This window comes from Simochromis diagramma, unplaced genomic scaffold, assembly GCF_900408965.1.
Source record: "Simochromis diagramma unplaced genomic scaffold, fSimDia1.1 OVJJ01000588.1, whole genome shotgun sequence".
NCBI lineage: Eukaryota > Metazoa > Chordata > Actinopteri > Cichliformes > Cichlidae > Simochromis > Simochromis diagramma.
The window spans coordinates 5,791-25,815 of NW_024387189.1; the positions used below are offsets into that span (position 1 = coordinate 5,791).

The window sequence follows — 20,025 nt, forward strand, 5'->3', positions numbered from 1 at the left end:
GTTGTGGTGATGATGGCCTCACAGGAAGCACTGTCCCTGGTGTAATGCGGATGGCCTCATCCAACAACACTGGCCATGGTGAAATGTGGATGTATTGGCCAGCACCACAAGCCATTGTGTAATGTGGATGGCCTCAGCCAACACCACTGGCCCTGGTGTAATGTGGATGTCATCAGCCAGCAACACAAGACCTGTTGAAATGTGGATGTTTTCGGACAGCACCAACGGGCCTGGTGAAATGTGGATGTATTGGCCAGCACCAAAGGCCCTGGTGTAATGTGGATGGCCTCATCCAAAAGTACAGGCCCTGGTGTGGTGAAGATGGCCTCACAGGAAGCACTGTCCCTGATGAAAAGTGTATGGCCTCAGCCAACAACAGTGGCCCTGGTGAAATGTGGATGGTATCAGCCAGCACCACAGGCCCTGGTGTAATGTAAATGGCCTCATCCAACAACACTGGCCCTGGTGAAAAGTGGATTATATTGACCAGCACCACAGGCCCTGGTGTAATGTGAATATCCTCAGCCAGTAGTAAAGGCCCTTGTGTTTTGTGGAACGCATCAGCCAGCAACACAATCCCTGGTGAAATGTGGATGGCCTCATCCAGCACCACAGGCCCTGGTTTGGTGATGATTGCCACACAGGAAGACCTGTACCTGGTGTAATGTGGATGGCCTCAACCAACAGTACAGGCCCTGGTTTAATGTAGATGGCATCAGCCAGTAGCACAGGCCCTTGAGTATTGTGAATGGCATCAGCCAGCAACACCACTGGCCCTTGTGAAATGTGGATGGTTTCGGCCAGCAACACAGGCCCTTGGGTAATGTGGAAGGCTAGCAGCACTGGCTCTTGGGTAATGTGGATGGTATCAGCAAGCACCACACGCCCTGGTGTGGTGATGATGGCCTCATAGGAAGCACTGTCCCTGGTGTAACTTGGATGGCCTCATCCAACAACACTGGCCCTGGTGAAATGTGGATGGTATCAGCAAACACCACAGGCCCTGGTGTAATGTGAATGTCCTCAGCAAACACCACGGGCCCTGGTGAAATGTGGATGGTAGAAGCCGGCATCACAGGCCGTGATGTAATGTGAATGTCCTCAGCCATGACCACAGGCCCTGATGAAATGTAGTTGTCTTCAGCCATGAAAACAGGCCCTGGTGAAATGTAAATGTCCTCAGCCAGTAGCACAGGCCCTTGGGTAATGTGGATGGCCTCATCTAACAACTCTGTCCCTGGTGAAATATGGATGGTATTGGCCAGCACCACACACCCTGGTGTAATGTGAATGGCCTTAGCCAACACCACTGGCCCTGGTGAAATGTGCATGATATCGGTCAGCACCAGAGGCTCAGGTGTAATGTGGATGGCATTAACGAGCAGCAGAGGCCCTGGTGGGGTGAAGATGGCCACAGAGCAATCACTGTCCCTGGTGTAATGTGGATGGTAGAAGCCGGCATCACAGGCCGTGATGTAATGTGGATCGCCTCAGCCAAAAGCACAGACCCTTGTATGGTGAAGATGGCCTCACAGGAAGCACTGTCCGTTGTGTAATGTGTATGGCCTCAGCCAACAACAGTGGCTCTGGTGAAATGTGGATTATATTGGCCAGCACCACAGGCCCTGGTGTAATGTGAATATCCTCAGCCAGTAGTAAAGGCCCTTGTGTTTTCTGGAACGCATCAGCCGGCAACACATTCCATGGTGAAATGTGGATGGTATCATCAAGTAGCACAGGCCCTGGTTTAATATGGATGGCCTCATCCAACAGTACAGTCCCTGGTGTGGTGAAGATCGCCTGACAGGAAGCAGTGTCCCTGGTGTAAAGTGTATGGCCTAAGCCAAAAAAAGTGGCCCCGGTGAAATATGGATGGTATTGGCCAGCACCACAGGCCCTGGTGTAATATGAATGTCCTCAGCCAGAAGCACATGCCCTTGTGTATTGTGGATTGCATCAGCCAACAACACAAGCACTGGTGAAATGTGGTTGGTATCAACGAGTAGCACAGGCCCTGGTGTAATGTGAATGTCGTCAGCCAACACCACTGGCCCTGGTGTAATGTGGATGGTATTTGCCAGCACAACAGGCCCTGGTGTAATGTAAATGGCCTCATCCAACAACACTGGCCCTGGTGAAATGTGGATGGTATTGGCCAGCACCACAGGCCCTGGTGAAATGTAAATGTCCTCAGCCAGTACCACAGGCCCTGTTGTAATGTGAATGGACTCATCCAACAACACTGGCCCTGGTGAAATATGGATGGTATTGGTCAGCACCAGAGGCTCAGGTGTAATGTGGATGGCATTAACGAGCAGCAGAGACCCTGGTGGGGTGAAGATGGCCTCGCAAGAAGCACTGTCCCTTGGTGTAATCTGGATGGCCTCAGCCAACAACACTGGCCCTGGTGAAATGTGGATGGTATTGGCCGGCACCAATTGCCCTGGTATAATGTGGATGGCATCAACTACTAGCACAGGCCCTGGTGAAATGTAGTTGGCATCAGCCAGTAGCAGAGGCGCTTGTGTATTGTGGATGTCGTCAGCCAGCAACACAAGCCCTGGTGAAATGTCGTTGGCCTCACCCAGTAGCACAGGCCTTTGTATATTGTGGATGGGATCAGCCACCATACAGGCCCTGGTGATATGTAGTTGGCCTCAGCCATGACCACACCCTGGTGTAATGTAAATGTCCTAAGCCAGTAGCAAAGGCCCTGGTGTAATGTGAATGACCTTAGCCAACACCACTGGCCCTGTTGAAATGTGCATGATATCGGTCAGCACCACAGGCCCTGGTGTAATGTGAATGGAATCAACGAGTAGCACATGCACTGGTGTAATGTGGATGGCCTCATCCAACAACACTAGCCCTGGTGTGGTGAGTATGGCCTCACAGGGAGCACTGGCACTGGTGTAATGTGGATGGTCTCACCCAGTAGCAAATGATCTGGTGTAATGTCGATGGCATGAGACAGCAGCACAGGCCCTGGTGTTGTGAATATGGCGTTACAGGGAGCAGTGGCCCTGTTGCAATGTGGATGGCATCATCCAGTAGCACAGGCCTTTTTATATTGTGGATGGGATCAGCTATCACCACAGGCCCTGGTGAAATGTAAATGTCCTCACCCAGTAGGACAGGCCCTTTTGTGATATGGATGGCCTCAGCGAACAGCAAAGAACCTTGTGTGGTGAAGATCGCCTCACAGGAAGCACTGTCCCTGATGTAAAGTTTATGGCCTCAGCCAACAACAGTGACCCTGGTGAAATATCGATGGTATTGGCCAGCACCACAGGCCCTGGTGTAATGTGAATGTCTTCAGCCAGTAGCAGAGGCCCTTGTGTATTGTGGATCGCATCAGCCAGCAACACAAGCACTGGTGAAATGTGGATGGTATCAACGAGTAGCACAGGCCCTGATGTGGTGATGATGGCATCACAGGAAGCACCGGCAGTGGTGTAATCTGGATGGCCTCAGCCAACAACACTGGCCCTGCTGAAATGTGGATGGTATTGGTCAGCACCACAGGCCCTGCTGTAATGTGAATGGAATCAACGAGTAGCACAGGCACTGGTGTAATTTGGATGGCCTCATCCAACAACACTGGCCCTTGTGAAATGTGGATGGTATTGGCACAGGCCCTGGTGTAATGTGAATGTCCTCATCCAACACCACTGGCCCTGGTGTAATGTGGATGGCATCAGCCAGTGTCAAAGGCCCTTGTGTTTTGTGAATGTCATCAGCCAGCAACACAAGCCCTGGTGAAATGTGGATGGCATCAGCCAGTGTCAAAGGCCCTTGTGTTTTGTGAATGTCATCAGCCAGCAACACAAGCCCTGGTGAAATGTGGATGGTTTCGGACAGCAAATCAGGCCCGGGTATAATGTGGATGCAATCAACGAGTAGCACAGTCCCTGGTGTGGTGAATATGGTCTCACAAGGAGCACTGGCTCAGGTGTAATGTGGATGGGATCAGCCAGTAGCACAGTCCTTTGTATATTGTGGATGGGATCAGCCACCAAGACAGGCACTGGTGAAATGTAGTTGGCCTCAGCCATTAGAAAAGGCCCTGTTGTAATGTTGATGGCCTCATCTAACAACACTGTCCTTGGTGAAATATGGATGGTATTGGTCAGCATCACACACCCTGGTGTAGTGTGAATGGCCTTTGCCAACACCACTGGCCCTGGTGAAATGTGAATGATATCCAGCACCACACGCCCAGTTGTAATGTGGATGGCATCAACGAGCAGCAGATTCCCTGGTTGGGTGAAGCTGGCCTCACAGGAAGCACTGTCCCTGGTGTAATGTGGATGGTTTCGGACAGCACCACTTGCCCTGGTATAATGTGGATGGCATCAACGACTAGCACAGGCCCCGGTGAAATGTAGTTGGCCTCAGCCAGTAGCACAGGCCCTGTTGTTATGTGGATGGCATGAGCCAGCAATGCAGGGCCTTGTGAAATGTGGATGGCCTCATCTAACAACACTGGCCCTGGTGAAATGTGGATGGTATTGGCCAGCACAAAAGGCCCAAGTGTAACGTGAATGTCCTCAGCCAAAACCACTGGCCCTTACGTAATTTGGATTGGCATCAACGAATAGCACAGGCCCTGGTGTAATGTTGATGGCATGAGCAAGCAGCGCAGGCCCTGGTGTGGTGAGGATGGCCTCACACAGAGCATTAGCCCTGGTGCAATGTGGATGGCCTCAGTCAGCAACGCAGGCCCTGGTGTGGTGATGATGGCCTCACAGGAAGCACTGGCAGTGGTATAATGTGGATGGTCTCATCCGACAACACTGGCCCTGGTGTAATGTGGATGGCATCAGCCAGTAGCACAGGCCTTTGTATATTGTGGATGGGATCAGCCACCAATACAGGCCCTGGTGAAATGTAAATGTCCTAAGCCAGTAGCAAAGGCCCTGGTGTAATGTGAATGGCCTTAGCCAACACCACTGGCCCTGGTGAAATGTGCATGATATCGGTCAGCACCACAGGCCCAAGTGTAATGTGGATGGCATCAACGAGCAGCAAACGCCCTGGTCGGGTGAAGATGGCCTCACAGGATGCACTGTCCCTGGTGTAAAGTGTATGGCCTAAGCCAACAACAGTGGCCCTGGTGAAAAGTGGATCTCATCAGCCAGTATCACAGGCCCTTGTGTTTTGTGGATGTCATTAGCCATCACCACAGGCCCTGATGAAATGTAAATGTCCTCACCCAGTAGGACAGGGCCTGTTGTAATATGGATGGCCTCAGCGAACAGCAAAGAACCTTGTGTGGTGAAGATCGCCTCACAGGAAGCACTCTCCCTGGTGTAAAATGTACAGCCTCAGCCAACAACAGTGGCCCAGGTGAAATATGGATGGTATTGGCCAGTAACAAAGGCCCTGGTGTGATGTGGATGGCCTCAGCCAACAGTACTGGCCCTGGTGTGGTGAAGATGCCCTGACAGGAAGCACTCTTCCTGTTGTAAAATGTACGGCCTCAGCCAACAACAGTGGCCCTGGTGAAATATCGATGGTGTAATGTGAATGTCTTCAGCCAGTAGCAGAGGCCCTTGTGTATTGTGAATGGCATCAGCCAGCAACACAAGCCCTGGTGAAATGTGGATGGTATCAACGAGTAGCACAGGCCCTGTTGTTATGTGGATGGCATGAGCCAGCAATGCAGGGCCTTGTGAAATGTGGATGGCCTCATCTAACAACACTGGCCTTGGTTTGGTGATGATTGCCACACAGGAAGAACTGTACCTGGTGTAATGTGGATGGCCTCATCCAACAGTACAGGCCCTGGTGTGGTGAAGATGGCCTCACAGGAAGCACAGGCCATGGTGTAATGTGGATGGCCTCATCTACCAACACTGGCCCAGGTGAAATGTGGATGGTAATGTCCAGCACCACAGACCTTGGTGTAATGTGGGTGGCCTTAGCCAACACCACTGGCCCTGGAGAAATGTGGATGACATCGGCAAGGACCAATGGCCCTGATGTAATGTGGATGGTTTCAGCCAACAGCACAGTCCCTGGTGTGGTGAAGATGGCCTCACAGGAAGCACTGTCAGTGGTGTAATGTGGATGGCCTCAGCAAACAACACTGGCCCTGGTGAAATGTCGGTGGTATTGGCCAGCACTACAGGCCCTGGTTTAATGTAGATGGCATCAGCCAGTAGCACAGGCCCTTGAGTATTGTGAACGGCATCAGCCAGCAACACCACTGGCCCTAGTGAAATGTGGATGGTATCAGCCAGCAGTACAGGCCCTGTTGTGGTGAAGATGGCCTCACAGGAAGCACTGTCCCTGGTGTAATGTGTGTTTCCTCAGCCAACACCACTGGCCGTGGTGTAATGGGGATGGCATCAGCTAGTAGCACAGTCCCTTGTGTATTGTTGATCGCATCAGCCAGCAACACAAGCCCTGGTAAAATGTGGATGGTTTTAGCCTGCACGACAGGGCCTGGTTTAATGTGGATGGCATCAACGAGTAGCACAGGCCCTTGTGTAATGTGGATCACATCAGCCAGCAACACAGGCTCTGGTGAAATGTAGATGACCTCAGACAGCAGCGCAGGCCCTGCTGTCGTGAAGTTGGCCTCAGACGGAGCACTACCCTGGTGCAATGTGGATGGCCTAAGCCAGCAATACATGCCCTGATGTGGTGACGATAGCCTCACATGGAGCACACGCTGTGGTATAATGTGGATGGCCTCAGCCAGTAGCACAGGCCCTGTTGTAATGTGGATGGCCTCATCTACCAACACTGGCCCAGGTGAAATGTGGATGGTAATGGCCAGCACCACAGACCTTGGTGTAATGTGGATGGCCTTAGCCAACACCACGGGCCCTGGTGAAATGTGGATGACATCGGCAAGAACCAATGGCCCTGATGTAATGTGGATGGTTTCAGCCAACAGCACAGTCCCTGGTGTGGTGAAGATGGCCTCACAGGAAGCACTGTCCCTGGTGTAATGTGAATGGCCTAAGCAAACAACACTGGCCCTGGTGAAATGTCTGTGGTATTGGCTAGCACCACAATCACTGGTGTAATGTAGATGGCATCAGCCAGTAGCACAGGCCCTTGAGTATTGTGAATGGCATCAGCCAGCAACACCACTGGCCCTTGTGAAATGTGGATGGTTTCGGCCAGCAACACAGGCCCTTGGGTAATGTGGAAGGCTAGCAGCACTGGCCCTTGTGTAATGTGGATGGTATCAGCCAGCACCTCAGGCCCTGGTGTGGTGATGATGGCCTCACATGAAGCACTGTCCCTGGTGTAATGTGAATGGCCTCATCCAACAACACTGGCCCTGTTGAAATGTGGATGGTATTGGCCAGCACCACAGGCCCTGGTGTAATGTGAATGTCCTCAGCCATGACCACAGGCCCTGATGAAATGTAGTTGTCCTCAGCCATGACCACAGGCCCTGGTGAAATGTAAATGTCCTCAGCCAGTAGCACAGACCCTGTTGTAATGTGGATGGCCACATCTAACAACTCTGTCCCTGTTGAAATATGGATGGTATTGGTCAGCACCACACACCCTAGTGTAATATGAATGACCTTAGCCAACACCACTGGCCCTGGTGAAATGTGCATGATATCGGTCAGCACCAGAGGCCCAGGTGTAATGTGGATGGCATCAACGAGCAGCAGAGGCCCTGGTGGGGTGAAGATTGCCTTAGAGGAAGCACTGTCCCTTGTGTAATGTGTATGGCCTCAGCCAACAGCAGTTGCCCTGGTGAAATGTGGATTATATTGGCCAGCACCACAGGCCCTGGTTTGGTGATGATTGCCACACAGGACGCACAGGCCATGGTGCAATGTGGATGGCCTCAGAAAGCAGCCAGGCCCTGGTGAAATGTGGATGGTATTGGCCAGCACCACAGTCCCTGGTGTAATGTGAATGTCCTCAGCCATGACCACAGGCCCTGATGAAATGCAGTTGTCCTCAGCCATGACCACAGGCCCTGGTGAAATGTAAATGTCCTCAGCCAGTAGCACAGACCCTGTTTTAATCTGGATGGCCACATCTAACAACTCTGTCCCTGTTGAAATATGGATGGTATTGGTCAGCACCACACACCCTAGTGTAATATGAATGACCTTAGCCAACACCACTGGCCCTGGTGAAATGTGCATGATATCGGTCAGCACCACAGGCCCAGGTGTGATGTGGATGCATCAACGAGCAGCAGAGTCCCTGGTGGGGTGAAAATGGCCTCACAGCAATCACTGTCCGTGGTGTAATGTGGATGGTAGAAGCCGGCATCACAGGCCGTGATGTAATGTGGATCGCCTCAGCCAAAAGCAAAGGCCCTGGTGTGGTGAAGATGGCCTCACAGGAAGCACTGTCCCTTGTGTAACGTGTATGGCCTCAGCCAACAACAGTGGCCCTGGTGAAATGTGGATGGTATTGGCCAGCACCACAGGCCCTGGTGGAATGTGAATATCCTCAGCCAGTAGTAAAGGCCCTTGTGTTTTGTTGAACGCATCAGCCAGCAACACAATCCCTGGTGAAATGTGGATGGCCTCATCCAGCACCACAGGCCCTGGTTTGGTGATGATTGCCACACAGGAAGAACTGTACCTGGTGTAATGTGGATGGCCTCATCCAACAGTACAGGCCCTGGTGAAATGTCGGTGGTATTGGCCAGCACCACAGGCCCTGGTTTAATGTAGATGGCATCAGCCAGTAGCACAGGCCCTTGAGTATTGTGAATGGCATCAGCCAGCAACACCACTGGCCCTTGTGAAATGTGGATTGTTTCGGCCAGCAACACAAGCCCTTGGGTAATGTGGAAAGCCAGCAGCACTGGCCCTTGTGTAATGTGGATGGTATCAGCCAGCACCACAGGCCCTGGTGTGGTGATGATGGCCTTACAGGAAGCACTGTCCCTGGTGTAATGTGAATGTCCTCAGCCAGAAGCACAGGCCCTTGTGTATTGTGGATCGCATCAGCCAGTATCACAAGCCCTGGTGAAATGTGGTTGGTATCAACGAGTAGCACAGGCCCTGGTGTAATGTAGATGGCCTCAGCCAGCACCACAGGCCCTGGTGTGGTGATGTTGGCCTGACAGGAACCACTGTCCCTGGTGTAATGCGGATGGCCTCATCCAACAACACTGGCCCTGGTGTAATGTGGATGGCCTCAGCCAACACCACTGGCCCTGGTGTAATGTGAATGGTCTCATCCAACAACACTGGCCCTTGTGAAATGTGGATGGTATTAGCCAGCACCACAGTCCCTGGTGTAATGTGAATGTCCTCACCCATTACCACAGGCCCTGATGAAATGTAGTTGTCCTCAGCCATGACCACAGGCCCTGGTGAAATGTGCATGATATCGGTCAGCACCAGAGGCCCAGGTGTAATGTGGATGGCATCAACGAGCAGCATAGTCCCTGGTGGGGTGTTAGGGAAAATATTCTAAAACACTTCTTCAGTAAAGACTCAGAGAAGAGAAACACACAGAAGTTCTTGTTAGTAAGGGCAGTCTCAGAGACTCGCGCTGAGCACTGCCCCGGTCTTTATTTTTATACTTCAGTGTGTGTGTGTGTGTGTGTGTGTGTGTGTGTGTGTGTGTGTGTGTGTGTGTGTGTGTGTGTGTGTGTGTGTGTGTGTGTGTGTCCCCTGCTGATCAAAGGGTCATGAGAGCACAAAAGGTACATCCTTGGTCAGAAAAGGGGGTAGTCTCCCCCACCCTAGATAACATGGTGAGGAAGTCCAGCAGTTTATTTATATGTAAAGAAGCACTTAAACTAAAACAGACATAGCTACGTTAATCCTGCCATAAAACAATAAAACCAGGTACAAGCTCTCATGCTCCCAAGACGTGGGGGTGCATTCCTGGGATGCACCCCAAGCCTGCAGCCTGTTAGAGATCACACACAATTGATTATATGCCTCTAAGTATACATGGTTGAATATTTCCTAATACAAATAACTACATGCAGTATTCTACCATATACAAACTTATATCACTAAAAGATTATACTGACTACTAAATACAATTTTCCATTGATATTCCCTCCTGTTGTCAGTAAAACTTTAAGTGAGATACCAGTTTGTAACATCTTGTTGTACATTTTCTGTCACATCGTCATTAATCACACAAAGACTTCATGTTCCAACAGGCCAAAGTTATCATCATCATTTGTCACAGCTGTATATGCAGCAACAGTAAAAAAAAAAAAAAATTATGCGGTTAATCATGAGTCTTAGGCATGGCAATATACACGTTACAAAGACACAAAATAAAAGTAAAAATATCCCAACTCCGATGAGTAGTCTTTTTAGCACCTGTAACCAGGAGCCAGTGTATAGCCAAAAAAAACCAGTCACTTGTATCACTTACATAGTCCTGATTTTGGGCCTGCTGGATCTGTCTCAAAGCACTCAGGGCGTCAGTCATGTTTGATGAATGTGCGTCTTCTTTATGTAAATGCAGCATGTGTTGTTGAAGAGGACACAAAGTCCCCCTTTTCTCTGCTAAAATCATAAAGTAGTTCTTCCCTGAGAGTTAGTCCAGGAACATATATAGTGTGGGGTATGTTGCCGTGCTGGGTAGATGTGAACAGACATAATAGTCTGTATTTGCCGATTCTGCTTTTGTTCTGTCGTGGATATAACGGTACCAGGCATTGTTCATCCACGGATGAATGTGGTCTTGCGTCATATCCCTTAGGTGAGAGTTGTCGTGTGTCCATCTTCTCTGCCTTCCTCCTGGTTCAGCTGTTTCCGGCACCAGCTATGGTCCTGTAAAAGTGAGCGTCGTAGTCAAGGTAACCAAGAGGGTCCACCTTGGTTGCACACAGGTCCATCACGCCTCACACTTGGTTGCCCTAGAGTTGATCAGAGGCTGGAGGTTGAAGTGCGAGCTTACCCTACGGGGGCTCAATCAGCACTCCCCCCTCACCACTGAAACAACCAAGTGTGAGATTTCTCTATTGTGCTGTATTGGGGGTGTCGGGGTTTCCTGGGACCTTAACCTTTTTGCAGTGGCTCTGATGTATCCAGGAGGGTCTCTCCGCTATTTTTGCAGGCAGTTGAAATGGTCAGAAGCACTTGAATTGGCCTCTATCAACCCCCATCACCTCACTTCAGGCCTTCATCCTGCGGTAGGAATACTTATGACTCTTCTACTGTCCATCCTCTGCAGAAAAACCTCTTTGTAGAAAGGGTGCAGGGTTCAGTTATCTTACTGCTGTTGTGATCCCAGCAGCCTTCACAGTGTCATCGTATGCACAGTATAGTGGCACAGCATTAGGTGTTGTTCATAGGAAACTGCTGTCATCACCACCATAGCTTCTGGTTCCTGTGCTTTCACAAAATCATGATGCCATCCTTAGACTCCCTCTGCGCTGTCGATGGAGCTTGGCACGCTCCCCTCATCCTTCAGGTGCCCGTCTGTTGTCCACAATCTCCTCTGTTGGTCTCTGGAAATCTCCCTTGGCACAGCTCTCATTACGACGCAGTTTCATGGTCCTTGCTTCTCACTGGGCCTCTGAAGATCTCTCAGGAGATTACTGCTGCACCTGTATTTCCTTGCTAGGAAGAAAAACTTCTATTTGGAGAGCATGTCAACAATCATCAAACCACGCTCTTTTAGTTCAGTGAACTTCACTTATAGGCCATCAAAGCCTCATCTGAATATGGGTGCACCACTTGCATAGGTTTAATACTCGTAAATAAACGGCTAATCACACAAATCACTGCAACAATAATAAAAAACATTGTTTAATGTTAATCCTTGGACCCCACCTCTTGACGCATGGACACTCCCACGCGTCAACTCACCAAACCTGGATTCCTGTCTTAAAGAAAAAAATTAGCTAGATCATATCCCAGGCAACATCAGGGCATCTCCTCCCTGGAGCAGCACCACCCTGGACCTATAATCCTGCAATAAAAGTGTTAGTGTGTGTTGCATATTAAATTTGCTTAACACCTGGCTCTGCCAGGAGCCTGCATACACACCATCATGGCCTGGAAAACAAAATCTGGAAATAAAATCAAACTTCACACTTGTAACCAATTGTATCATAAAAGTAGTAAAGCATTCAACAACAGCAAGACAAGTGTCAGGCACAGGTTTTCTCAAATCAGTAAACTACAATTATTTCCCTAATTTGCCTCAGGCATGGATCATCCCATGTGCTCAGTTAACATTAATGTAATCGGTGACTTCTCTTAAGCAAAGTCACTCCACTCATATATCACTATGGGCTCAAAAGTGGCCAGCAAATGAGCCCATATTAACTATTCCATAAACACTGCATCTCTTATATATTTTTGTCATGTCGCTTGTCTGCTTCAGCCGAATCTTGTACATGCAGTCTCAGAAAAACAAACATTAGCAATACACATTGACTGTGGTCAGACGGAGGTCAGACACAGGTCAACAGGTTCCAGAGGTGCAATAAAAACACCATAAAGTTAGCCATCCCTAGCCGTGGAAAAAATGTCATTCACATATAAACCCAGAAATCCTGTAGTAGGAAAACATTAACTAATCCTCTTATAAATCACATGATCAAACACATGATTAACCATCTGCTGTAAAAAGAAATGTAAATGTTAGCACTGCGCAGGTGTGTACACTTCCTCACAGTAATGTCTGTGAGCAACACAAGTTAGTGAATGACACACACATGGTAAATTCACAGACAGAGAATTTAAACTAAAAAGGTTAAATTTTCAAAGTTCACAAACATAAAAATGGCATTTAAAGGGTTAAATCATCACGCAACCTCGGATGTTGCTGTCATCTTTCTGCTCCTGCAACAAAAAACACATAAATTCATCCACCCTTTTGTCCTGTCTAGGTGGAGGTTAACCTTGAGTCGTGGTCAAGTCCTGTCAGCTTTTACCAGTCAGTCAGTTTGTTTTTTATTCCCATTCATTCATTCATTCTTTGCTGATAGTGGAACCTGTCGTCGCATTTAGTTCCCACTTCCAGCAAAATGACGTCATTTCAAAAAGAAAAAATAACTTTAGATCGGATTACATCGCTGTATCCGTTTTAGGCCGGGACTTTTATTTAATATTGTCCCAATAAGTGGCTTTCTCCAGAGCCCATTTTAATGTGGAGAACTCACTTGTAACGACTTTCTCGACAGGTCGTATAGCACTTTTAATTCCTGACGTGCAGATCTGCTTAAAGAAAAGAAATAGACAAACAAAATCAGTGCCTGTTCAAAAAATAAAAAAGGAAAAATAACAAAGATTATCAAACCAAACTTTCAGTGCACTGTGAAAGTATCAAAATAAAAAGGCCTTGTTAAGTCATGACACAAACTCCTCATCAACTTCACAACAGGAGAAGAATCATCAGCTAGATTTACTCCAAACTAACCATCAGCTGCACAACACACAACATAACCCTAATGTCATATTAGCTATGAGTTTAATCACCAGGTCTGTGCTCTTCACTCATTTAGGTCACAGATCTATTTATTCAATTTTCCTTTTTCCCTTCATCATAAAACATGTGACATGCTGCCATGCACTTCACAAAAAAAGTTTGTTCTGACGTATTCAGAGTTGTGTATCTAAATACAGGATTCACTCGCACATCAAAACAGGAAACTCAGTGTTTTAGAGTCTCCACTCAACACACAAACTCCAACACATCTCATTCGCTCGTGCTAAAATTCAGTCACCTTTCATTAATCTAAAACCGATCAACTAATTTGCATATCAGCTATTAACCCACTAGGTTGACAGGACAACGGAAAAGCATGTTCAAAATAGTATCACAAAAGACAGTATCCCTCATACAGTAAATTACTTGCTGCATCAATCAAGCAGGAAGCTTCTCCCAATTTACTATATTAACAACTAAATTTATTGTCTGATCACTGGTTGGTCAAACCAGAATCTTTTTCCCCACAAAAGTTTAAATTGTTGTCCTGCAACCTAGAGAGTCAATTTTTTGCATTGGATAAATTCAGTATTTGATAACAAGTGTCTGCTAAATTGACACTATTTTAACACTGATGAAAGATAACAAGCTAATTTTCATTGCATGGGTGTTTGTGTTATTAGGCAGGTCTAATGCATGTCTGTGGAGCTGCATATCCAGCAGAGCATGTTCTTAAAGCTGCCTTTCCTACACACTTCTCTGCTATTATTTAATCATTTCTTAACTAATGTGCTGTGAGTCCACTGGTCTTTGCATCATACGGGGTGACTTGGACAAGACGATAAACAGACTCACGCTTAAGATGTTGTCTAATCTTCATAAGCTCTCTTGTGTTTGTGTTAGTAGGGTTAATGCATGTTCTGCTTGTGTGTTGTGATTCTGTATATGTTTCTATTTTCGCAGTGTTTCAGACTCCTTCACAATTTTCCAACTTAAGCAGTCAGTTTTCTTTTTCCCAGGTTTGCTAAGCCAAATTTTGATTTCCCACATTAAAATAACAAAATTTGTGTTCTCACCACTCTCACTATTGTCCTCTGCCACTTCAATAGTCCAATAGCAGGCAGTTTCTCCTTCAGCTTTGTCCTGTCCCTCCTCTGATGCGGTTGACTTTGTGCTAGTGGCTGAAGTGCTGCCGCTGCCTTCTTGGGCGACTTCTTAGCAGCTGCTGCCGGTTTCTTGGCTTTGGCCGCAGCGGGCTTCTTGGCTTTGCTCTCAGTAGCCTTGTTCATCTTGAAGGATCCGGAGGCCCCGGTGCCCTTGGTCTGCACCAGAGTGCCCTTCGCCACCAGGCTCTTGATGGCGGTCTTGACACGGGCCTTGTTCTTGTCCACATCGTAGCCTCCGGCAGCCAGAGCCTTCTTGAGAGCGGCCGCGGACACGCCGTTGCGCTCCTTGGAAGCGGCCACGGCTTTCACAATCAGCTCGCCCACGCTGGGGCCGACCTTCTTGGGCTTGGAAGTCGTCGTCTTCTTCTTCTTGGCCTGAACCTCTGCACAGGGCGCAGGGCGTGTTTATGATGGAGCCTTTCCCACCACAGTGCCGGCACGTTGAGTGCATCATGAAGGGTCCATTTCTTTCATGTCGCTAGCCAGCATGCTAGCCGCATGTGGCTTGCCCGAGTCACTCAGTCCTTTCTGAGCATTTCAATATGCTGCCGCCGCAGAACCTGGCCTCAGATCCAGCAGGTTTAGCGCGCTGATCTACAAAAAAGTCCCGAAGGCCAGAAAGACGTCAAATAAGTGTCTCGTGCTGAGAGCACAAACAAAAACTCCTCTTCACGCCGCCATCTTGCTCGCCCCTCCGTGGAATTCATCCAATCAGACAGGAAGATGGGTTTGCTTTCTTCTGCTGATGCTGTTTGTCCACACTGCTGCTGCTTGTTGGGACTCTTTGCTCAGGACTTTGCTGTCTCTTTATCTGCCATGTCCTTGTCTTCAGGGAGGAGTGAGAGCTTGCTTGTGAGGTTGAGAGACACATGGCACTGTAAATAAGTCAGCCAGAAACTTGGACTGCATGTTTCCAATGATGTTAAGCTATAACTTTCTTCCGACCGCTTGCATGTGGAAAATTGATTCAGGTCTGCTTTTCACCTGAAAGTGACACACTAAGACATGTTCATTATTATCATCACTGCTTAATCAACACACATCTCTCTCTCTCTCTGTTTTTGTGAACCGTCTTTTCTTAAAAGCAGAAAATAAGATTGTAGTTGTTCTTGGCTGATCAACACAAAACCTTTTTCCCTATGATTATTTTTCATCTACAATGTAAATTTTTGTCTCTTTTTCACTCTTTTTTTGTTTGTAATTTTTTTTTTTTTAAATAGCTGGTGACCTGCAGAATCACCCTCTTACAATCAAAAACAATCACTTTCACACAGCACACAAAAACACCGTGACGTCAGACACATTCACACTCACTTTTTCATCTGTGTAAATAAATCACATGGCTGACGATATGTGCCATGGCGATCCACAAACATGATCACCAGTTTATTCAACCATTTTTCAACCCAACAAAACAAATAAACAAAAACATAATGCTGATGTTATGAACACTCTACACACAAGTCAAGATGCAGGAAAACTGCTCACGGAAACGCTGCACACTCCAGTTATCACAGTTATCATAGTTCTGTTTGTGTGAATTATCTGCTTTCATTATTAATACCAGTTTATAGGTTGTTATCCTTTTTATTATTAGTTTGGATGCATTAAAATTAAGTTGTAATTTAGCCTTTTGTTTATTTTACTTTATTCCTCTTGCATTTATATCTATTCAGTCGGGTCTGTTTCCAAACCTTTTTAAAACAACTTCAAACTACTGTGATCTCTAATTTTCACTGGGTGAGGGATTATTATGTTCTTCCTAGTCTGAACTACTCTCTTCACCTGAGCTGCTATCCTATTCTGAGTTACTGTCTTCTTTGTTTCTTACAGTCACGTACAAAATGCCCCTGTTTTCCACACCTCCAGCATGTAGTGTTAAAGCCACTGTTTAGTGTGTGTGTGTAGCCTCTACCTCTTGCTCTTCCACTATGCATTCCTCTCTCTTTCTTTTGGATTAGTCGTGCTCCGGCTTGCTGTTTTTCTAGACATTTCTCAGCAGGTGTTAATTTTACTAGTTTATTCTCCATTTTCAAAGATTTTGCTGGGCCATCGCTGGCACGCTTGACTTCAGAGTGGTTTACTGATACGGCCTTCGACTTCACCCTAACGGTGAAGCGGTATCAGTTTTATGAGATGAAACTCAACCGTTCTCCTTTGTCACCAGCACGTGAGCCTCAGCAAAGAAAACAAAAAATGGACGTAGTTCAGCAGCGTATTGTGCTGTAAAATCAACTTACTTCCAGACACATACACACACATAGACATTTGCGCGCTAATTTGTCACGAGATAATTTCAGCTACCTCTAAAACTGGTCAAAACACGGTTCCTTTTGGCGAACTTAAACCTAATTTGTCACGAGATAATTTCGGCTACCTCTAAAACTGGTCAAAACACGGTTCCTTTTGGCGAACTTAAACCTAATTTGTCACGAGATAATTTCAGCTACCTCTAAAACTCAAGGCTAATTCAGCCCTTTCCGGCGAACCCAACCTATTTTAATTCCTCTGTCTCAACGTGTTTTCATTTGAATTTGTTACGAAGTAATTTCGGCTACCTCTAAACACAAAGTCTAATTCAGCTCCTTTCGGTGAACCCAACCTAATTTATCACGTTTCTTTAAACCTTTGCGGCCGTCTTATATACCAAAATAGTGTTTCTCACCCCTGACGTCTCACTGGTGATTCAGATCATCGGACTGAATCCCACCGCCGTGGACCAGATTATAACACCAGCCCAGACCCGAATTTAACGTCCTGGGACTCTCTCCTCGTCCAAGAGGGCTGTGCACAGGCTTCGGTGCTGGCTCCCCACAGCGTCAGGAATCAGTGCTGGATCTTGGAACAGAGTCACAGATAACAGTTCTGATATTTTCTGCTCCGGCTCGAAGGACCAAATCAATGTTAGGGAAAATATTCTAAAACACTTCTTCAGTAAAGACTCAGAGAAGAGAAACACACAGAAGTTCTTGCTAGCAAGGGCCGTCTCAGAGACTCGCGCTGAGCACTGCCCCGGTCTTTATTTTTATACTTCAGTGTGTGTGTGTGTGTGTGTGTGTGTGTGTGTGTGTGTGTGTGTGTGTGTGTGTGTGTGTGTGTGTGTGTGTGTGTGTCCTGCTGATCAAAGGGTCATGAGAGCACAAAAGGTACATCCTTGGTCAGGAAAGGGGGTAGTCTCCCCCACCCTAGATAACATGGTGAGGAAGTCCAGCAGTTCATCTATATGTAAAGAAGCACTTAAACTAAAACAGACATAGCTACGTTAATCCTGCCGTAAAACAATAAAACCAGGTACAAGCTCTCATGCTCCCAAGACGTGGGGGTGGATTCCTGGGATGCACCCCAAGCCTGCAGCCTGTTAGAGATCACACACAATTGATTATATGCCTCTAAGTATACATGGTTGAATATTTCCTAATACAAATAACTACATGCAGGATTCTACCATATACAAACTTATATCACTAAAAGATTATACTGACTACTAAATACAATTTTCCATTGACATGGGGTGAAGATGGCCACACAGCAATCACTGTCCCTGGTGTAATATGGATGGTAGAAGCCGGCATCACAGGCCGTGATGTAATGTGGATCGCCTCAGCCAAAAGCACAGGCCCTGGTGTGGTGAAGATGGCGTCACAGGAAGCACTGTCCCTGGTGTAATGTGGATGGCCTCATCCAGCACCACAGGCCCTGGTTTGGTGATGATTGCCACACAGGAAGAACTGTCCCTGGTGTAATGTTTATGGCCTCATCCAACAGTACAGGCCCTGGTGAAATGTCGGTGGTATTGGCCAGCACCACAAGCCCTGGTTTAATGTAGATAGCATCAGCCAGTAGCACAGGCCCTTGAGTATTGTGAATGGCATCAGCCAGCAACACCACTGGCCCTTGTGAAATGTGGATGGTTTCGACCAGCAACACAGGCCCTTGGGTAATGTGGAAAACCAGCAGCACTGGCCCTTGTGTAATGTGGATGATATCAGCCAGCACCACTGTCCCTGGTGTAATTTGGATGGCCTCATCCAACAAAACTGGCCCTGGTGAAATTTGGATGGCCTCATCCAACAAAACTGGCCCTGGTGAAATGTGGATGGTATTAGCCAGCACCACAGGCCATGGTGTAATGTGAATGTCCTCAGCCAGAAGCACAGGCCCTTGTGTATTGTGGATCGCATCAGCCAGTATCACAAGCCCTGGTGAAATGTGGTTGGTATCAACGAGTAGCACAGGCCCTTGTGTAATGTGGATGGCCAGGGTGTGTGTTGCTTACCATACCATCCATATTTCACAAGGGCTAGTGTTGTTAGATTATGCCATCCACATTACACCGGGGCCATGGGGTTGGATGAGGACATTAACATTACACCAGGGACTGTGTTGCTGGCTGAGGCCATTCACATTGCAGTAGGGCCTGTGCTGCTGACTGAGGCCACCGATATTTCACGAGGGCCTGTGTTGACGACTGATGCCATCCACAATACACCAGGGCCAGTAATTTCTGTGGGGCCATCTTCACTAGACCAGGGTCTGTGCTGTTTGCTGATGCCATCGAAAATACACCAGGGCCAGTGATTCCTGTGAGGCCATCTTCACCAGACCAGGGCCTGTGCTGCTAGCCATCCAAATTACCCAAAGGCCTGTGTTGCTGGCCGAAAACAACCACATTTCACCAGGGCCTGTGGTGTTGCTGGATGAGGCCATCCACATTTCACCAGGGCTTGTTGTGCTGGCCAATACTGTATATTGTAATATATCTATATCACTAAAGCACTTCTGGATGGATGCAAACTGCATTTTGTTGCCCTGTACCTGTGCATGTGCAATGACAATAAAGTTGAATTCTATTCTATTCTAATACCATCCACATTTCACGAGGGCCACTGTTGTTGGCTGAGGCCATCCGCATTACACCAGGGACAATGCTTCCTGTCAGGCCATCATCACCACACCAGGGCATGTGGTGCTGGATGATGCCATCAACATTACACGAGGGCCTGTGCTACTCGTTGATGCCATCCAGATTTCACCAGGGCCAGTGTTGTTGGCTCAGGCCATCCACATTACACCAATGCCAGTGCTTCCTGTGATGCCATCATTACCAAACCAGGGCCTGTGGTGCTGGCTGAGGCCATCCACATTACACCAGGGCCTGTGCTACTCGTTGATACCAACCACAATTCACCAGGGCTTGTGTTGCTGGCTGAGCGATCCACAATACACAAGGGCCTGTGCTTCTGGCTGAGGACATTCATATTACAACAAGGCCTGTGGTGCTGGCCAATACCATCCATATTTCACCAGGGCCACTGTTGTTGGCTTAGGCCATACACTTTACACCAGGGACACTGCTTCCTGTAAGGCGATCTTCACCACACCAGGGACTGTACTGTTGGATGAGGCCATCCACATTACACCAGGGCCTGTGCTACTCGATGATACCATCCACATTTCACCAGGGATTGTGTTACCGGCTGATGCTTTCCAGAAAACACACAGG

At 47.8% G+C, this 20,025-nt stretch overlaps 1 protein-coding gene and 1 long non-coding RNA gene across 2 annotated transcripts; both read right to left on the reverse strand.

Annotated features, from left to right (window-relative positions):
- Nucleotides 1-9,810: 9,810 nt before the first annotated feature.
- Nucleotides 9,811-14,927, reverse strand: LOC120745188 (histone H1-like; the record flags this gene model as incomplete). The annotated part of the gene is made up of 2 exons (XM_040049913.1): nucleotides 9,811-9,864; nucleotides 14,433-14,927. Coding segments are annotated over 2 exons (549 nt in total), but the record flags the coding sequence as incomplete, so codon positions are not given.
- Nucleotides 14,928-16,768: 1,841 nt separating this feature from the next.
- LOC120745189 lies at nucleotides 16,769-17,912 on the reverse strand. Its single transcript, XR_005698579.1, has 2 exons — nucleotides 17,125-17,912; nucleotides 16,769-16,943 (listed from the first exon to the last, which is right to left on the reverse strand). It is a non-coding gene; the product is annotated as an uncharacterized LOC120745189 (long non-coding RNA).
- Between the last annotated feature and the right edge of the window lie 2,113 nt (nucleotides 17,913-20,025).